Raw genomic sequence first — 17,496 nt, 5'->3', positions numbered from 1 at the left:
GAGCTGTTTAGAGGGAGAGCCAGAGTTGGCAAACCAACTGCATCCACTGGTGCGTGCATGAGCCAGAGTAGGTTCAGGCTGTTGGGATTTGCTGCAGCATCAGCTGGCAAATACTAGGACAGAGGGGCAAGTCCTGTCAGGCAAGACTGCAGAACCACCTGATATGTGCAAGATCTGGGGCTGGGAGTGGGCCCAGTACGGAAATGGTGGACACCTCTCTGATGGGCTGCAACTTCCACTGGTGAGCATGAGAATCTGTGCTAGTGGCAGACCTGGCTAGTCAGGCTGTGGCTTTGTGGCATCCTCTGGCATCAGTGTGGGCAGGTTGGGTTGAGTGAAGTTTCAATGCCCATTGCTATAAATATATGGGAGTTGGATGGGATGTAGGACAGACTGGACCAGTCTGCTGCATGTACTGGTAAACACAGGAACCAGGGCTAGGACCAGGCCCAGAGAGGTTACTGGGGGTTACCCCTACTAAGCCACAGGTCCCACTGGTAAGCATGAGGGCCTGGCATTCACATGCAAGTGTCAGGTCAGTGAGCACCTCAGGAGAGGTTTCTGTGGTGATCCTCCCAACTGAACTGCTGGACTCAGAATTCCAGCCGTGGGGAGAATCTCAGGCTCTGTGTCTGACTGTGGAGTGCATGTGTCAGAACTGGACCTCCTAAGTGGCTTAGACGGAGCAGTGAACAGCATCCCCAGATGCACATGGAGGATATGGTAATCCATTGGGGCCTGCGGAGGACATCTCGAATCATAGCAGAAGCAGGAGAGCAGAACACGTTGCTCAACTTCCCCCACCTGGTGTTGACAACAAATATCTGGGCAAATAGAGACTCTGGGGTAGACTATGTCAACAGATGTACCTTGGAAGGATTTTCTCATCCTTGGATTGGTGAAATTGACAGCATTTCACCAATTGACAGAACTATCGAAACCACCCAAGTAGAACCCTCAGAGCAGGATCCACACAGGGGACCCTGAGATGATATTGGGTGGCCATTCCCCATCCTTGAGTAATGGGGATGGGGAGGCTGAGTGTGGCTTCTCCCCTAATTTCCCCCATTCTTCCAGATACAGGAAGAAGGGGTTGAAGATTTGGAAACAATAGTCTCACCCTGGTCAACTATGTAAACATCAAGAAAAATAAAATTTAAAAAGAGAGAAGAAAAAAGAATACTATATTTTCGGGAATACATGAGTGAATTTTTTTTTTTTTGCAGTTGAGTTACTAACTTTTGCTTTAGTAGTATTTTTCTTTAAGTTAATTCTATTCAAAATAATTTAAAAATTAAAGAATTATTCATTAATTATAATGTATAAAGTCTGTTAGATCCTCTATAAGATTTCAAGATAAATAATGCAGTAATGATTTCAGAATGTGTTTGTTACTATGTTATTCTAGTTATTTCAGTGTATATCAACACCAATTTGAATGTAAATAGAATGTTTTATTTAATAATCCATTGGTAGTTATGTAGAATGCTCTCTATATTACTTTTTGTTTTCACAGAAACTAGAGGCTGATGCTCTTGAAGTTAAAGCAAGCAAGGAGCAAACTTTTCAGACTCTCCAGCAACAGAGGCAGCTGAATACAGAGTTAGAGCTGAGAGTAACAGAGCTAGGTAAACAGCTTGAAATGGAGAAAGAAAGGTAAGCTAAACCACTTCACTTACAAATTAAGGGAGAAGAGTATAAAGTAGCACTAAAATATCAGATTTGCCATCACAGCACCTAAACTCGTGTTAATAATTTCTGTTGATTTTATAAAGTATTGTTAAGTTAAATGAAAACTGATGCTATCATGAAATGGTTAAAGGTAATTTCATTGTAGAAACCTTATTATCCTCTAATCTCTTTCAACAAAAATAGGATACAAATGTAAAATTTAAAAATACTGAGGGTGTATGTTATGCAGGAGTAATCAGATTTCTGCTTCGAGTGTAGTACCTAGTGAGGAATGCATATTTCTAGTACTAAAAGTTGGAGAATTTCAAAGCATAAAAAGAGTTTTGATATCTTATTGATACCCAACTTCATGTGATTGTCATTGCTTTTAGTAGCTTTCCTTTAACACATTATTGAACTTATATTTGTTGTAAATTTCTACTAATTACATTGGAAAGTAGTATGCATTCTAGAAGTATTCATATTTGTTGTTTTGACTTTGAAAAATGGTCAATTTTTAAGGGATATATGGTCTTTTTCCTGATATACATTATGATAAATATTTCTTTTTTGAAAAAAATATATAGTTTAACTTTCTAAAGCTGTGTCTTCATTATCCCATTCTGACATTTTATTCATTAAGGTGTAAAAATTCCTGTGTTAAGGAACAAATAACAACAGATACCTTGTATGATCTGCTATAATTGAGGATTAAAATATGTCATTTGTTTTCATTCTTAAAATGAGAATTAAATTTTTTGATGTATTTATTTGTTTGAAAAAAGTTAGAGGGGAAGAAAGAGCGAGAAAAAGTGAGAGAGAGAGAGAGGAATTCCATTCTTTGGTTTACTTTCCCGTAACAGCCAGGAGTAAACCAGGCCAGAGGCAGGAGCCAGGAATTCCCACTGTCTCCCACTTGTGCAGCAGAGGCTCAACACACGGGCCATCTTCTGCTTATTTTCCTAGGCCAATATCAGGGAGCTGACTCAGAAAATGGAACAACTGGGACACGAACCAATACCCATTTGGAATGCTGATGTTACAGGTAGCAGCTTTAGCCACTGCACCATAACACTGGCCTCTGTGTTTTTACCTTATATTTAGTTTTTTAAAGGAAACCTTAAGTGTTATGAAGTGTAAGTACTTTCAAATTCATAATGTGTTTTACTTTTCAAGATAAGCAGCTAGATTCTCTAGGTACTTGGGACTAACAATGCATAGCTTCATGAGGGTACATGGAAAAGCTTTTCTGGCAGCTCCACAACATGCAGTTTTCTTTTAGAATTGTGATAGACAAGACTGGGTTAAGTTAAAAGATGCAGGATTAACTTAAAGCACTAATTTATTTAACTTGCGAACATCTACATCTGTTAAGATCAGATGTTCTAGAGCATTTTTCAGTCATATGATTTTATGTAATTAAACTATTGTTGTAACTTCTGAATCCTACTAAAAAGTCTTAAAGCTCAATGACTGTGTTAAATTTCAAATTACAAATTACAGAAAGTTGTGTTTTATTTTTGAAAATTGTTTCTAAAATATTTAGAATCTCCAGTACAAAATTGGATCTGGAGAAAAAATCCGAGGCCCTTGAAAATATGAAACAAAGGTTTACTAAGCAAGAGGAAGAAAAAAATTCTCTGAAACAAGAAATTGAAAATATAAATCAAGATGCAAAGGTGCAACACCAAGAACTGAATAGCAGACTACACGCAGCAGAAGCAGAGCTACAAGCAGCAAGCACAGAGAAGGACGCTCTAGTGACGGAGCTGTCTGCAACCAAAGAGAAATTATCAGAAGTCTCTGATGCTTTGAAAAACTGCAAAGATGAATTTGAAAAGGACAACCAGAAAGGAAAATCTACCATATTAGATTTGGTTAGTTGTTCACATTTGCTTTATTAAAAGTGATTCCTATATTTAAAATGTACTGATTTTTCTATTTAATCCTCTTTAGACTTTTTATCCTACGTTTAGATGACAAAGTGCTTCTGTAGTGGTAAACAGCATGACTTCGCCTGAGAAAAAGGCCTAGATGATGATGATGATGATGATGATGATGATGATGTGTGTGTGTGTGTGTGTGTGTGTGTGTGTGTGTGTAAGACACGGAGGGGGGGAGGGAAGAAAAAGTATTATCTTCTAAAGACTGAGAATGTTTCCCCTAGAATATAGCAATTTTTCCTCGCTGGGAAGTTGCTATGTTTGGTAGAAGCTGCAGTATGTACTCTGAGCCATTGCTAGGGAGAAAGCAGCTACTAGCTGAAACATCATTCACTTGCATGAGAGGAAAAAAGAGAATGAAGTATATTAATGACTATTTTAAATCTGCTATGAAGTTCTTGATGTGTCATTAGATTTCTAAGCTTCAGTTAATGTCATGTTTAGAGATACAATAAAACATTTCAGTTTCTGAGAAATAGGGTTTTATGAAGTGGTTAAAGAGGAATATTTTTACAGAAATATTTTAACTCAGAAAAACAAAATAATAGCAAAAGTAAAACCCATGTTTTCAACATGAAAGTCAGTGAAAGTGTATAGTAGTATTAAAAATATACAACAATAATATGTTTACCTTCCACCTGTATTTGGAGAAAACATTTTTCTTTTGTATGCCTTCCCTGTTGAGGTGTAAGAGGGCAGTTCAAATAGTTCTTGCTTTAACGTGGAAATTTTGGAAATCCATAAACATTACAGATCTTCAAAAAGTTCACAAAATGCATATTATTGAAAAGACTATATATTATTAGTGATTAATTGTAAGTGATTCTCTGGCATAAAAATGTAACTTTGTTAAATCTTATCTGCAATACTGTATTGTTGCTTTTGGCTGGTGACAGAAACAGTTGAGGCTTGCTGTGCCTCATCTTACATCTGTGAAAGGGTCTGCCCCATCATTGGATGATTCTGTAACATCTAGCTCACCAGTGGTTTTGGTTTGTTTCTTTGTGTGTATCTTACTGATTTATAGACCAGTCTTCAGTTAACTACAAATATTTCTGTATAATGTAATTTCCATATTTTTTTAGCAAAAAACTTGCAAAGAATTAAAGCATCAACTTCAAATACAGACAGATAGCACACGTAAGGAACAGAATGAGCTGAAAAAGTCACTTGAAAAAGAGAAAGAGGTAAGGTTTTCTTTTTTTTTTCTGTAGCATAAAATATGTAAAGGCCAATAAATCTTTTATACAATGAAAATATTTTCACACTGATCCTTAGATCAAAGGAAGGATTTTTTTCTAGGAAATATGATGGTTTAAGATATAAGCTAAATTATTATAAAAGGCCAAAATAAAAGAATATTAAAAAAAGGATTGAAAATTGAGTTAACTGACTATAGAGTTATAAATACAATCTAGGTTAAAAAACATTATTCTGATTGAAAAAAATTGTAGTACGCTTTTTATAAAAGTGGCCTTTAAGGACTATTTCATAGATATATTAATAGTATAATTGATAATATAATTGATTATAAAGTATCTAGATGGCTTTTTTCTAAAAAGTCTGTTTCTCCCTAGAAAAAACAGTCATACAGGCATGGAACTTTCTAGAAAATCTGACTTGACAAAGCAGCAAAGCATAGTCTTGACAAATCTTTGATTACAATTGAATTCTAGTTGTGATTGAAAGAAACCTGCATGCAGTAGATGTCAGCCATTGTAATTAGGCCAAGTGTAGTGGCTAAGTGTCCAAGCTATGAATCAAAGGTGGTCAAATTTATATCTCAGTGATGTAATTTGTTAGCTATGTCATTTTGCCATGTTTTAGATAGGTTGTGTAATCCCTTGAGCTCCAGGGGTAAAATTGGGCTAATAATATAATCTGGGTCATAGATTTAGGGTGAGAAATAAATGGGTTAATACATTTGAAGTATTCACAAGAATGAATTACAAGGTAGATGCTCATGTATTAGCTGATATTTTATCATTGGTTACTATAACATAATCATTAATATTGTTAGATTACCTAATTCCTCTTTTGCATAAAAATATTTCACTGTGCATTGAAGAGAAATTGAGGCTTATATCTATAGTAATAGAACTTTTCTTCTTAATTCTTTTTATTATTGTCCATGATACAGTTCTACAGACACAGGGATTCCCCTCTCCCCCTCTTGTTTCTCCCTCTCCATTTTTTTCCTCCGCCATTTCCCCCAATATTGGTACAGTGGAATAGTCCTCTAGTAGCATTTGCAAGTTTACCATTCTGCTATTTAAGTGCATCACAGAATTGTAGGTATAGACAAAGATAGAAAACCTAGTATCAAGGTATATTTATTATCAAGGTCTATTTAACTATTTCTCTGGAAGCCCTCCTTTTACTTGGGAGTAGAGATGCCTACTGTGACAAGTGTTCACTTCCCAGTATGCTAATCTCCTATATGCAATTCATCTATGAGAATATATGTATATACTTGTTCACCTACTTATTTGTTCTATATTTTGTGTGAATGTTGCCTTATATCAGAGGGAACATATAATATATGTCCTTTTGTGATTGACTTATTTCACTGAGCATAAAGTAATTGGATATGGTTCAACACTGAAATGCAGCACTGGAATCTTAATGAAATGTGCATAGGACATGAAAGCATGACTTTAGGTAGAGAGATGGGAGGTTACTATTGCATTTCACCTTGGCCAATGTGGCTTCTATGTGAAGTCTTATTTTGAACAGAAACATATGCCAGTGAAGAGTGAAAACAGTAGTAACTAAATAAGTCCTGTATATCTAAGTGTGGTAACTGCGGAGTATTATCGTTTAGTATCCTCAGATACCGGCCATGTTTTCTACAACTGAACTCATTATTAATACAAGCATAAAACTATTCTTTCTGATTAACAATGGTCAGTAGGCCATGTTCTTGAAAGACAATAGATGCTGATATCATCATTCTTGCTTTCTGTAATAAAAGAGAATACTAACTTCATTTACTTGGTGTACTGACATATAAGTTATCTGATAAAAGTAGTTGGGAGTTGGGCCCGGCGGCGTGGCCTAGCGGCTAAAGCCCTCGCCTTGAAAGCCCCGGGATCCCATATGGGCGCCGGTTCTAATCCCGGCAGCTCCACTTCCCATCCAGCTCCCTGCTTGTGGCCTGGGAAAGCAGTCGAGGACGGCCCAATGCATTGGGACCCTGCACCCGCGTGGGAGACCCGGAAGAGGTTCCGGGTTCCCGGCATCGGATCGGCGCGCATCGGCCCGTTGCGGCTCACTTGGGGAGTGAATCATCGGATGGAAGATCTTCCTCTCTGTCTCTCCTCTGTATATATCTGGCTGTAATAAAATGAATAAATCTTTAAAAAAAAAAAAAAGTAGTTGGGAGTCAACAAATAATGAGGGCTAATCCAGCATATCATCTACTGAGTGATGTCAGTTATGAAAATAATATGAGAAAAGTTATATAAGTAGGCTTAATGGTATCTGATGTGTGGTAGATAATCAATGAATAATGATTTGGGATGAATAAGTGAATTCTAAACACTTTATTTTCATTTGGACTTCTTTTCAGTTGAAGCTAGAACTGACTTCAATGCAAGAACAAGTTTTACAGACCCAGAACACTTTAAAACAAAAGGAAAAAGAACAACAACAACTTCAAGGGACTATAAGTGAGCTGCAGCAATCAACTGAAAAAAGGAAAAAGAAAATTGAAGCACTCCAAGGAGAAGTTAAAATTGCTATTTCTCAGAAGGTATACATATGATATTTGTTTATTTTTAATGAGGAGAACAAAAAAATTGGCAATTGGAGTAAAAATATTAACAGAAGAGTTGCAACATAGGAAATGTTTTATGTGATCAATTTTTCTAAATTGATTATCTATACATTTAAGGGAGTGGACATGTATCCTGCTAGTTAGAGCACCCACAATAAAAATTACAAATGAAATATGTTAAAATTCATTAATGTCAGATTTTATATCTGTTTGATAGTTTAGGTATATCATAATGATTCCCATTTCCAGTCCTTTTCTAATTTATTATTTAGTATCTATTTTTCATTCTATTGAGTAGATGTTTTAATACTTCTTGAGGCCAAGAGTTGATACTGGATTATTTTTTTAAATTCATTTTATTATTATTCTTATTGTTTTATAGTACAGTTTCATATTCCCTTATCCCCTCCCCAGTTCCCTCCCCCCCAGTTCCTCTATATCATTATTAACATATATTTCTTCATACTCAGTCATATGTCCATCTTGTGGGCATGGACAATGGCAGAGAGTCCAGAATCCCATTGTCAAGAAATAGTAAACAGTTTCATTGTAAGTCCATCTTTGTCTAGAAGCAGAAATGCATACCACACTACATCCTCACATCTGAATGTTAGTCTCCATTTCACAGCTACTGTACATCCCCTTAAATGAAAAGTCATGTTTCAAAATCAACAATAGAAAGAAAAGAGGAAATTTACAATGCCATGAAGTTAAATGACATGTTACTAGATATGACAGTCTCATTTACACAACTACTGTACATCCCCTTAAATGAAAAGTCATGATACAAAAGCAACAAATAGAAATTTACAATGCCTGAAGTTAAATGACATGTTACTAGATATGACAGTCTCCATTACACAGCTACTATACATCCCCTTAAATGAAGAGCCACAAAACAAAATCAACAACAGGAAGAAAAAAGAAATTAACAACACCAAGAAGTTAAATAACATGCTATTAAATGACTAACATGTAGCTGAAGAAATGAAAATCAAGAACCTTCTTGAAGAAAATGATGCTACTGTATGATATACAGTAAAATGACAACAGAAGACTAAACCAATGAACAGCCCATCCCTAAAATGACAGGACCAATGTCACACCCATGTATATTAAACTCTGAATGTAAATGGCTTAAGCTTAATCAAACATCATAGAGTAGTACACTTGATTAAAAAACAAAAGCCATCTGTTTATTGTCTGGAGGAGACACACTTCAATAAAGATTAGCGGAAACTATATCACATGGGTTTTGTTATTCTCTGTTAGTTTCATCTCTTCAAAAACACTTCCTTCTGATTAAATCATTCAGTGACTCGTATATCATACAATAGGATCTTGTCATTTTAGCAATGGGTTGTTCATTGATTTAGTCTTTTGTGATCTTTTCTTTATGTTCAATTTAAGAAAGCTTGATGATCATGTGTCGTGGTGAAGATCACTTTTGGTCAATCCTATTGGGAGATCTGTGCTCCTCCTGGATGTTTTTTCCCAATTCTTTCTCTAGATTAAGGAAATTTTCCCTTGTTACTTCATTAAATACATTTGTAAACCCAACTTCTCTTTCTGCACCTTCTGCAACTCCCATAACTCTTATATTTAGCCTCTTAATAGTGTCTTTCAGTTCTTGAATACTTTTTTTTTTAGCTTAATCGAGCTCTGCTTCCAGCTTTTTGTTTGTTCCCTCCTGGTGACAGGAAATATCTTCTAATTTTGAGATTCTATTTTCTGCCCCCTTCATTCTAGAGACTCTCCATTGTACTTTTAACTTGCTCCACTGTATTCTTCATTTCTGAAATACCAGCTTTCATTTGATTCATTTCCAGTGTGACATATTCCTTGAATGCCTGCTTTATATGCTTCCTGTTGTTGATAAGTTTTATAACAAGTATTTTGAATTCTGTATCCCCCATTTTCTCGATGTCTTCCTCAGTGAACTCTGAGATTGGCAAAGGGTTTTGCTCCTTTGCAGGGGAGTCTTCAGTAATATTTATTGTGCCTCTGTCTGCTCTTTTGCTCTTGGTCATTGTACTTCTGGTTATCAGGTACTTCTTCTTGGGGCAGGTTTTTAAACTGTGTCACCCACAGGTCTACAATTCAATTGTACTTATTGCAGTTGGCACACGGCTCTTTGTTTACAGCCAGTTGTGCCACTTTGTCCTGTGAGTTTTGTGTCTGTGTTCTTATGTTAGATTTCCACCATCGTTTGTAGCCCCAGATCCTGGTTCACCAGTCTCCACTTCCTGTGATACTGTGCTGAGGCTGCACCATTGTCTCTACAACCTTTCTCGCAGTTCCGGTTGGAGCAGGTTGCAAGATCAGGGAGACACCAGGTGTCCTATATAGCTAGGTTGTTGTTGGTGGTGATCTTGCTGGAACCTGTTGGCCATTAGGTATGAGAGGCACACGGACTTATTTTGACCCGTACTATGCCATAGTCAGAATTATTTTCCTGTGATACCAGTGCAATGCGCTGAGGTCAGTGAATTCTCCACGAGCTCAGCACATACACAGCTCACTATTGTCCCTGCAGTCTTAAAAGTTTTTCCACACTGTACAAAATGGCACCTGATGTGCCATTACTAGCATTCTTGATCTGCTGGCCATCATATCTGAGTGCTACCCAGACCTATCTTGGGTGGAACCTGTAGGATGCTGCGTTATTGCAGTTCACTGAATCAGAAATGAGTGCATTCCCAGCTCAGTGCATGTGCAGTACTCTGCATAGCCCTCAGTCTCCTTAAACAAAATTGTGGCCAATACAGCTCTAAGGGGCAGACTGGGTTGTGAAATCCACCCTGTTCCTGCACTGCCTGTCTGTGTCTCTGCTCCTGGTCAAATCAAACAAACCAGCAGGACTGGCAGATCCTTGTCTGGGTTCACCTCCTGAGCTCCCAGTGAAAATCCCTTCCCACCTGGCTGCTGGTGTATTCTGGCTGCCCATTTGATTCGGATTGCAGCTTGCTGATGCCTCTGGAGTATCAGTCACTGCAACACCACACCACTGTGTCTGCTGCTTTCCTTTATCTGTCAGTCTCCAGGTACCCCTCCACTGTTGTTCTGTCTTCTCTTTCCTGGAATGTGCCCTCTCTGCTTCACATTGGCTAATATTTCTCCATCTGTTTAAACGTGTCCCTACCCTATTTTGCCATCTTGATTCTCTGCATGACCGAGAGACACAGTTCTGTTCTCTTACTCTTGTCTCTCTCGCTCTCAAAAAAAAAAAAAAAAAAAAAAAAAGAAAGAAAAAGAAAAAAGAAAAAGGAAGAAAGAAAGAAAGAAAGAAAGAAAGAAAGAAAGAAAGAAAGAAAGAAAGAAAGAGATACTCAGAAATTCTTCAACATGAATGAGAGGTAGAATTCTAAGAAAGGTAGATGACATGGGCTGTCTTAGATACTGTATCAGGAGATCAATTATCCACCTTATAGGTAGCACCAGTTCCTGTCTGTCTGCTATGTCTCTTAAAGTTGCCCCTTCCTCTGATTCCCACCTCCACACATCCTTGGTCCAGATTTTTTCTTCTATCTGGGTTAATACATTAGTTCATCATAGATGTTCCAGGCTTTTCTACCTCCAGCTTATTCGTTTTTCACATATTCATTCACTTGAGATATATTTCTGAATACCCTTTTTTTTTTTTTTACCATGGCAAACAGTTTGTACTGAAGATCTAAGTAAGAACATAACAGAAACAGGATTTGTTCTCTTGGAGCTTATACTCTAGTAGGCAAATAACCGAAGCAGGATTCATCCAGTTCCATACACTTCATTATGGGAGACGAGTCTAGCAAGATTAGGTAATCAATAATTATCTCTGAAGACATTTGAAGTTGTTGCATACATTAAAAGAGCTTTCCATATAAAGATCAAAGGACAGCTAGTTCAAAAACCTTAGAACAAGGATATTGTTTATTCTTAATTGGGTATTGGTTCTGAATCTGATCAGAACACAAAAAAACCTCATTTATTCTGTATACTTAATTTGAATTTCTTGCTATAGTACTCTATCTCAATAAAATGTTTTAAAAAAAAGACTTTAGAACAGGCTTGTTATTTTCTAAAAATAGAAGACCAGTATTGGTTAAAGAAGTGAGAGATAGGAAGAGTAATAGGTTTTCAGAGAAGCAGATGGAAGGTAGGTCATTTATAATGAATTTTTTTAATTATGTGATAACAGAGAATGCTATATTATATTCTTAGCACAATGAAATTTACTATAGAGTTTTTTAAAGCAGGGAATGGTAGAATTTAAGTGCAGGCAGAATTGGCCACATTCTAATGCAGAGTTGCTCTCAGGAGCCAAGAATTCTCTTGAGCTAAGTGTATGTTCTTATCAAGGAGAGGTGTCAGGAAGGTGTTTGAATGGAAGTAGCAGAATTCAAATAGCTAGGGAGCCACATGTAAATAGAAGATATTCAAAACTATGGGTTTAGTTGAAATCTTCTAAAGAGAGGGTGCTAATAGAATAAACGAGGAACAATGACAGAATTTTGGGAGTCCTGTAATTTTGAGAGGTGTGGGAAAATAAAGAGAAAATAAAGAGAACTAGTAGAAGATTTTATGAAGGAATGTCCATTGAGATGGGAAGAAAACCTAAAACATGAGCTTAGAAAGCAGAGTGAAGAACGTATGTTTTAGAAGGGGGGAATATAATGAAATTATACCAATCATTGCTGAGAGGCCAAGTAAGTCGTAGCCAAAAATCATGATGGGTTTGAAGCGTGACCTCAACAATGATTTTACCAGGGCACTGCCTTTATTGTAAAAGCCAGCACTTAGTTTTTCTTCTGTGCATGTGTATATATTTTGGTTATGTCATATCTATGGTTATTTTCTGGATATTCTTAAAGACCAAAAGCAAGTTTAGAGGAGCTGGGCCTTTGTGAGATCTTCTCTTTTCTGCTTTGGTATTAATAAAGATACCCTGTAGAACTCTATTGCTGTTGGGTTTCCAAGAGAGGAACTACATACATCAACAAAGTAGTGGCTTGTTAGTTTCTTTCATGTGGAAGTTTCCCTTAGTTCAACCTTAATTTATAGCGTCTTGAGATATCTAGCACTTCAGAAGCAAACTATTATTCTGTCTCCCAGGACCTGGTTCTTAGTGATTCCCAATGAAATCATGTTTTTCTTGATGTAATTGCTTTTGCAATGGTCTTTAAATTAGGACTAGTTGGATTTAGTAACTCTTACTTAGGTGTACGGTAGGTAAATTACTGTTTGTCATAGTAGAATTTGAAGGCAAAAATACAGTCCATCTTTTTCTCAGAAAATTTTTTCGTTGTGTGGCTTTCATTATATTGATTTGGTGTGTACATTATTTTATGTCACTATTGTGTGTTTCAGACGGAACTTGAGAATAAGCTGCAGCAGCAGTCAGCAGAGGCAGCCCAGGAACTGGCAGCAGAGAAGGAGAAGATGTCACTGTTACAGAGCACCTATGAAAAAAGTCAGGAAAATCTAAAGCAGCTTCAGTCTGATTTCTATGGAAAGGAATCTGAACTTCTAGCCACAAGGCAAGACCTTAAGGTATCATAAACTGTATGATGTCATAAACACTGGGTAAATTGTTTATACATGTTCGTTAAATGACTCATTTGAATTCAGATGGTAAAAGGAATGTTAATATTTATAGATTATTATGCTTTCTATTAAGTTATTCTTGGCTTAACATAATTTCAAAAATCAACTTTTATAACAATGATATACATAAATGTGACATTATAAATTGGCATCTGTATTAATAAAATAATTTAGGTGTATGTTAATTGCTACACTGCTAGTTTTTCTAAGGATTTGCTGTCTTTATGTGAAAATAGCTTCAAAGGTGGGCTTCTGTTGGAAAGCCCAAGGAGCTTTAAATTTAAATACAAACCAAAGTCAGGCATTGGGTGCAGCAGGCATTGGGTACAGTTTCTACTTAGGAACCTCACATTCCGTTTTGGAGTGCTTAGTTCAGTTCCTAGCCATTTTTCCATATTCCTTTAATGTACATCCTGGGAGTTGGCAGATCTTGCCTCGGGTACTACAGGCTATAACACATTTGTCGGAGTCCCAGGTGGAGCTCTAGGCTCCTGACATCAATTTGATGCAATTCTGGCTGTTGCAGGCATTTGGGGGATGAATGAGTAGATGGGACATCTTTCACCTTTCTGTCTGTCTCCCTCTATTTCAAGTAGAAATGCAATAGGGGCAGGTGTTGTGGGATATTGGAGTTTTTTTTTTTTTTTTAAAGATTTTATTATTATCGGAAAGTCGGATATACAGAGAGGAGGAGAGACAGAGAGGAAGATCTTCCATCCGATGATTCACTCCCCAAGTGAGCCGCAACGGGCCGATGCGCCGATCCGATGCCGGGAACCTGGAACATCCTCCGGGTCTCGCACGCGGGTGCAGGGTCCCAAAGCATTGGGCCGTCCTCAACTGCTTTCCCAGGCCACAGGCAGGGAGCTGGATGGGAAGTGGAGCTGCCGGGATTAGAACCGGCGCCGATATGGGATCCCGGGGCGTTCAAGGCGAGGACTTTAGCCGCTAGGCCATGCCGCTGGGCCCGGGATATTGGAGTTTGTCACCACTTAGGGTACCCATAGCAGAGTAGGGTTTCAATTCCTGGCTACTTAACATTTCTGATCCATCTTCCTGCTAATGTGCCGGAAAGCAGTAGATGTGACTCTGCTACTTTATTTGCTAGAGAGGAGACATGGCAGGATTTTGAGTGCGAGATGGTGGTAGCTTGTGTTCATAGTAGCTGCTAATACAAAGTAAATGAAAATGAACAATATGCAAGTGGTAGAAGAAATGAAACTTTGTGATTCATGGCAAAAATCATCTTCTTTCCATATTGGTTGTATCATTTACCGAGGTTAACCTAGTAACAGGCTTGTATCTCTGAAATCATTATTCTTCAGTTAAGCCAAGAACAATTTTATATGTCCAAAATGATGTCAGGAAATAGCTTAATAAATGAAAGAATAATTCCATTGTAAATATGGGCAAAAAGAAAAGACAGAGTGAAGCTGCCACGGTCCGACAGCTGTTATGAGGCCTTGGATAGAATCTTTACTTCAGCACTTTTCTTATGGCAGATGAGGGCAGGCTCAGTGCTCTTAAGGAGAGGGTAAATCCAGTGCTGTGCAGTGGCAAAGTCATGGCAAGTTCCCTGTTCTCATTTGGAATTTTAAAACAAAATCGAATATTAATAAATTCTATCCTAAGGCTTTTAAAATGAGAAACATATGAGCTACAAAGACAGTGGATTTTAAAACGTGGAAATTACCAGGGATATTCAAGCAACACTTTTGGTAAACCAGAAGAAGAGATGATTGTCAAGCATTGTTTTTCTTTCTTCACTAATGCAATAGAATCTTGTGTGTAGGAGAGGAGAGAGACTCAGGACCTTGTCACGTGACACTTACCTAAGTCAAGGCTATCACGGTATTTAGACTGGCAAGAGCACACCATGGGCTGACAGATACCTGCACACCAAGAGACTGACAGCCTGACCTAATCTAGGCCTTTAGCCCCATCTGCTGGAATATGTATGAAATACTCAAGTTTGTTGATTGGCTATTTCAAATTTGCTGTTATATGTTGGGTTTTTTGTTGCTCTGGAAAGGGAGAAGTGGAATTTAAGGTAAATTTTATACCCTGAGTGAAGTGAAAATTTTACATACCATCTGTTTTTTTTCAAAGTGACTGTTCCTCCAGAGGAAGTGATGGCAAATTCCTAATAGATTTTGTGGAAGAAATCTTAGATTGTTTCCTGTTCCCTGTTGTTTCTCAGCAAAAGTAGCAGAATGTTGCAAGGTTCCTGCCATTCCCAGTCTGTATCTACTGTAGACGTAAGCCTGATGGGTCAGAACACTTGCCCATTCTTCAATGTTGGCTTTTCAAAGTATTTGGCCCTTAGCACAGTTGGTGCCCGCGAGCTGTTAACCGACAGCCGGTAGTTGTATCACACCAGTGGGAAGTCAAGGGTGTGGGGTGGTGAGGCTTGGCGGAATGTGCTCTTCTGGGTCGCTTGGCAGCTACCAATGACTTGGTCCTGCGCTACAAAAAGCAAGATAAGGGACTTCAGAGATCTGATACTAAATAAATGTATACAAACTACCATTTAGCTGTGTCTTTTAAAGGTGTTTACTCTCATCTTATGTCTTTTCTCTGACCATATGTATGTTTTCTGAGTGTATTTGATATGGTACCTACTTATTGATAGTGCTTTGTATCACCTAGCCAATGTTGAAGACATGATAAACAGTGAATCTTTTAAAATTATGTCTAGAGGTATTAAAATTGTTTTTAATGTTTTATATTGTTTTTATATATAAATTGTTTTTATAAATGTTATAAACACTATAAATTTTTTTTCAAAAACGCCAGGAGTTGATATTCTAGAATTATTTGTGTTAAATGATCTTAATGAAGAGTGTGCCATGTCCCCTTTCACAGCATATTGGCTTCTACACTGCCTATATCAACTTCAGATTTCTGTTGCAATTTGCTAAAGGAAGTGACATACTAATTTGAGGAAATTCTTTTTTTAAGTCTGTAGAAGAGAAGCTTTCTCTAGCACAGGAGGACTTGATTTCAAACAGGAATCAAATTGGAAACCAAAATAAACTAATCCAAGAGCTGAAAGCCGCCAAGGCTACATTGGAGCAGGATTCAGCAAAGAAGGAGCAGCAGCTGAAGGAGCAGAGTAAAGCACTGCAAGACACTCAAAAAGAAAAGGTATTTCACTCTTTTGACTTTAAGCTGACGTCTGAGAACTCTGGTGCCTTTAGAAACCGTCCATCAAGACCTCTGATCCTCTGTCGTCACCTGTGTTTTCAACAGTCTTTGTGGGAGACCTCTAGCTTCTGATAAAGCAGTTTTGATCACTAAAATTTTAGTGTTAGCAAGCACTTCTTAATAGTCCTTTTATATTTCTACCCATTTTTTCTTATAATTCTTCTTAGTTTTACAAATAAGCCTACTTTTCACACCATAGATTCTTGGTTGAAAACATTTACTATAGGCCTTCAGCTAGTTCTCGTAGAGCATCTTAGCCTCTGGATGGGCTATTTGGGCAGTGAAAAGTCCAAAAACAGTATTAATAATCACCTTTCTCTAAGGGTGAGAAAGGTGTATTTTATAGAAATGATGCTGTTATAAAGTTGAAAACATTGGTTTATATAACCAATGCAGTGTAAAAATCTCTTTAAATCTGTGTGAAGAGAAATCTTTTAATGCTTGAAATCATATATCCTATGTGTAATAGGGTAATATTCTGAAGTGTATAATTACTGAACTTAATCTATTTTAAACTATCCAATTCATGGGTGCAATATGGTAGCCTAACAGCTAAAGTCCTCAGCTTGAACGTGCCAGGATCCCAGATGAGTGTCAGTTCTAATCCTGGTGGCCCTGCTTCTCATCCAGCTCCCTGTTTGTGGCCTGGGAAAGCAGTCAAGGATGGCCCAAAGTCTTGGGATGCTGCATTCACGTGGGAGACCTGGAGGAGACTCTGGGCTCCTGGCTTCAGATTGGTTCAGCTCTGGCGATTGCAGCTGCTTGAATCAGCAGACAGAAGATCTTCCTCTCTGTCTCTCCTCCTCTCTGTATATCTGCCTTTCCAGTAAATAAATAAATAAATAAATAAATAAATAAATAAATAAATAAATAAATCTTTAAAAAACCTGTAATTCATTAAATCTTAAAGAATGGGGGATATTTTTGTGTGCTTCAGGAGGGTGAAACTGGAATGAAATTCATAATTGATAACTCTTGTTTACATATATGTTAAGTGCTGGGGCTTTAGGCCAGTCAGATTTTTAGTTTTAGTACGTAATAAGATTACGTACTTATCTTAAACCTTTGTTTCTTTACTTATAAAATAAAAATTTTAAAACTTGACTGTTCATATTATAGAATGCTTTTTTAAAGATTTATTTGAAAGTGTAGTTACATAGACAAGAAGAAGCAGAAAGAGAGATCTTTAATCTACTGGTTCACTTCCCAAATGGCCACAACTGCCAGGGCTGTGCCAGATGGAATCCAGGAGCCAGGAGCTTCTTCAGGGTCTCCCACATGGGTGGGAGGAATCCAGGCACTTGGCCTGTC

At 37.5% G+C, this 17,496-nt stretch overlaps 1 protein-coding gene across 4 annotated transcripts in view; it reads left to right on the top strand.

The window, feature by feature from the left end:
* Nucleotides 1–17,496, top strand: part of EEA1 (early endosome antigen 1) — a 116,560-nt gene that overhangs the window by 90,074 nt on the left and 8,990 nt on the right. For all 4 annotated transcript variants that reach the window (XM_058673908.1, XM_058673907.1, XM_058673909.1 and 1 more), the window contains 6 exons: nt 1,517–1,656; nt 3,218–3,548; nt 4,700–4,801; nt 7,186–7,368; nt 12,742–12,924; nt 15,940–16,125. In XM_058673908.1, coding sequence (XP_058529891.1) covers nt 1,517–1,656; nt 3,218–3,548; nt 4,700–4,801; nt 7,186–7,368; nt 12,742–12,924; nt 15,940–16,125 — 1,125 coding nt within the window. The remainder of the gene's footprint in view (nt 1–1,516; nt 1,657–3,217; nt 3,549–4,699; nt 4,802–7,185; nt 7,369–12,741; nt 12,925–15,939; nt 16,126–17,496) is intronic.

This window comes from Ochotona princeps, chromosome 15 (genome assembly GCF_030435755.1).
Source record: "Ochotona princeps isolate mOchPri1 chromosome 15, mOchPri1.hap1, whole genome shotgun sequence".
NCBI classification, from domain to species: Eukaryota; Metazoa; Chordata; class Mammalia; order Lagomorpha; family Ochotonidae; genus Ochotona; species Ochotona princeps.
This window is presented reverse-complemented; position numbering and strand designations above follow the sequence as displayed.